At 41.1% G+C, this 2,338-nt stretch overlaps 1 protein-coding gene across 1 annotated transcript; it reads right to left on the bottom strand.

The window, feature by feature from the left end:
• Positions 1 to 1,625: 1,625 nt before the first annotated feature.
• Positions 1,626 to 2,036, bottom strand: LOC140004779 (uncharacterized). The gene has a single exon (XM_072044924.1). The coding sequence runs from the start codon at positions 2,034 to 2,036 to the stop codon at positions 1,626 to 1,628; it is 411 nt and encodes a 136-aa protein (XP_071901025.1).
• Positions 2,037 to 2,338: the final 302 nt, after the last annotated feature.

Genomic DNA, 2,338 nt, shown 5'->3' with positions numbered 1-2,338 from the left:
CATTCTAAATCCACTCTATCATTACACTTTCATTTTATCCCTCCATTTGCACACGTACACCTTTTATCCCTTCATTTGCACACGTACACCTTTTATCCCTTCACTTACACACGAACACTTTTATCATCACTTGCACACATGTACTTCATATTATCATTTCACACACCGCACCTTGCCCACTCACGTGCACATTTTCACTTACATATTATTGCCTTTTATTACTTTTTTTTTTTTTTTCAAACTCATGTCCTCACATTGCATACATGCATTCCATTCATTTGCATCGCACTCGCATTATTCGTGACTTCTTCAAAGGATCGTTATTGGGCTTCACAATTAATGTGATTGGCACCACTCAACCTTTGAAGGGAAATTTCCCCCCAATACCCCTAGGTCTAGGGTTTGCATTCATGTAGTACATCCAAATGTAATAAATTCTTTGGTTAAAACAAGAAAATCTTTGATTAAATCACGCAACTAGCCTTGGCTAGGTCGAAGGGGTGCCTTGGATTTTTATCCTTGCCTTCCCCTTCGTCAAATGTGACTCCCGAACCTTTTTCTTTGTTTGCGTTGACTAGGAGTCGTTCAAAAGGATTTCTTACTTTTTTCCTTAAAAATTCACTTTTTGGGTGACTTGGTACACCCTAACTCTATACCAAGTGGCGACTCCATTTTTCATATAAAAAACCCTTTTTGAACTATTTTTTCTTGGGTCAAATCGTCGCATTTTCAAAAGTCCCATTTAGACCCATCTTTCTTTTAAATCACAATTCACAAATTCAATCACAAAAATACATTTTTTAAACCATTTATTCATTTATTCAAAAAATGGGGCGCGACACCAGTAATATACGATAAAAACAAGAATTTTTTTTTCCGGGTCCTCACATCCTCCCCTCCTTAAAAAAAATTTCGTTCTCGAAATTCACACTTAAGATAATATCATACCCCTTAATAGTCATGCATATTAGATCAATCAATAACTTGCACTCTCTAACATATATCTCACAATTTTTATTCACCCAATTAGCAGTCAAATTTTGATTCTATCTCATGAATTTAGGGCTTTGTAAAAGAGGGTGTCGTACAGGGTCACTTAGAACCTTAGATAAACAATGAAAAGCAAAAATTATACATTCAATGACCTTAGCAGGATTGGAAACCTGTTGATAGCCTAATGTATAAATCCTAGTCGGCGCTTTAGGTCGACTGCCTCCAGCACTAGATTGTTTAGATACCGACTTGTCTGGCCATTGGGCACTACCTCCTTCTTTCGGTATACTCGGACAGTTCGTGATCTGAGGTTCAGTGCTGCGACAATACAAACACTTTTCCGATTTCTTCCAGCACTCATTCTCTGTATGGTTAGGCTTACGATAATAACCACAAACAACTTGAGGAACTATAGCCTGACCACTTGGAGGTGTCTCCCTCAGTTGCCCTCGTCCATTGTGGCCTCCTCTTGATTGAGTCCTTTTTGGTGTACTAGATGTCTTTACTCCTCTCGTTCCTCTTTCTTTTTTAGAAGGTGGGGCACCCTTATCTGCTTGTCCAGGAGGATGACTAGGCGTGCCCCTTTTCTTGGCATGAAAATCCTTAACTTGCAGCCTTACACTTTCGACTCTCTACGCCTTCTCTAGGGCTTCGGTGAAAGTAGAGATTTGGTCTGCTGCTAACCCCTTTTGAATTTCCACGTTAAGTCCCTGTACAAATCGCCTTATCCTTCTCCTCTCAGTGACTACCAATTCTGGGGCATACCTAGAAAGTTTAGTGAATTTCTCCTCATACTCAGCCACGCTAGATGCCCCCTGCTTCACTTTTGTGAATTCGTCCTCCCGTTTCTCTTGAACCAAGGGCGGGAGAAACTTCTCATTAAACTCTCTTAAAAGGTTTTCCCAGGTCCAAGAGGTTTGCGCCCTTTCCCATTTTCCCCTTATCACATTCCACCAAACACGTGCTGCACCCTCAAACTGAAAGACAGCAAAAGTCACTTGCCTCTCCTCTGTATAATCTAGGGTGGCAAAAATGTTGGTCATTCTTTCTAGCCAATTTTCCGCTAACTCGGGGTCAGGTCCTCCAATAAATTTAGGCCGATTAAATTTCACAAATCGTTCCAAGACTCTATCTTCCCCTCTATCCTAGGCCCCGGGTTGGTTAAGTGGCCCTGGACCTTGTCTCTCAACTAACCATTCAAGAATATCAGTCATCCTATTAATGGCAGTAGCCACTTGGTTATCCTCTACATTTTCTTGTCCTTGGGCCACTTTAGTTGCCAATCCTTGTTCATCCTCTTGAGGTTGGTTTTGCCTAGACCCTCGCCCACGACCTCTACCACTCC

The sequence above is a fragment of the Coffea arabica genome, chromosome 4c (genome assembly GCF_036785885.1).
Source record: "Coffea arabica cultivar ET-39 chromosome 4c, Coffea Arabica ET-39 HiFi, whole genome shotgun sequence".
In the NCBI taxonomy this organism is placed as follows: domain Eukaryota; kingdom Viridiplantae; phylum Streptophyta; class Magnoliopsida; order Gentianales; family Rubiaceae; genus Coffea; species Coffea arabica.
Note: the sequence above shows the minus strand (reverse complement) of the source record. Positions and strands in the feature narration are given on the sequence as shown.

Bases quoted from the DNA above. Each gene is read 5' to 3' on its own strand.
- LOC140004779 (XM_072044924.1), bottom strand. From the start codon at position 2,036: ATGACCAACATTTTTGCCACCCTAGATTATACAGAGGAGAGGCAAGTG.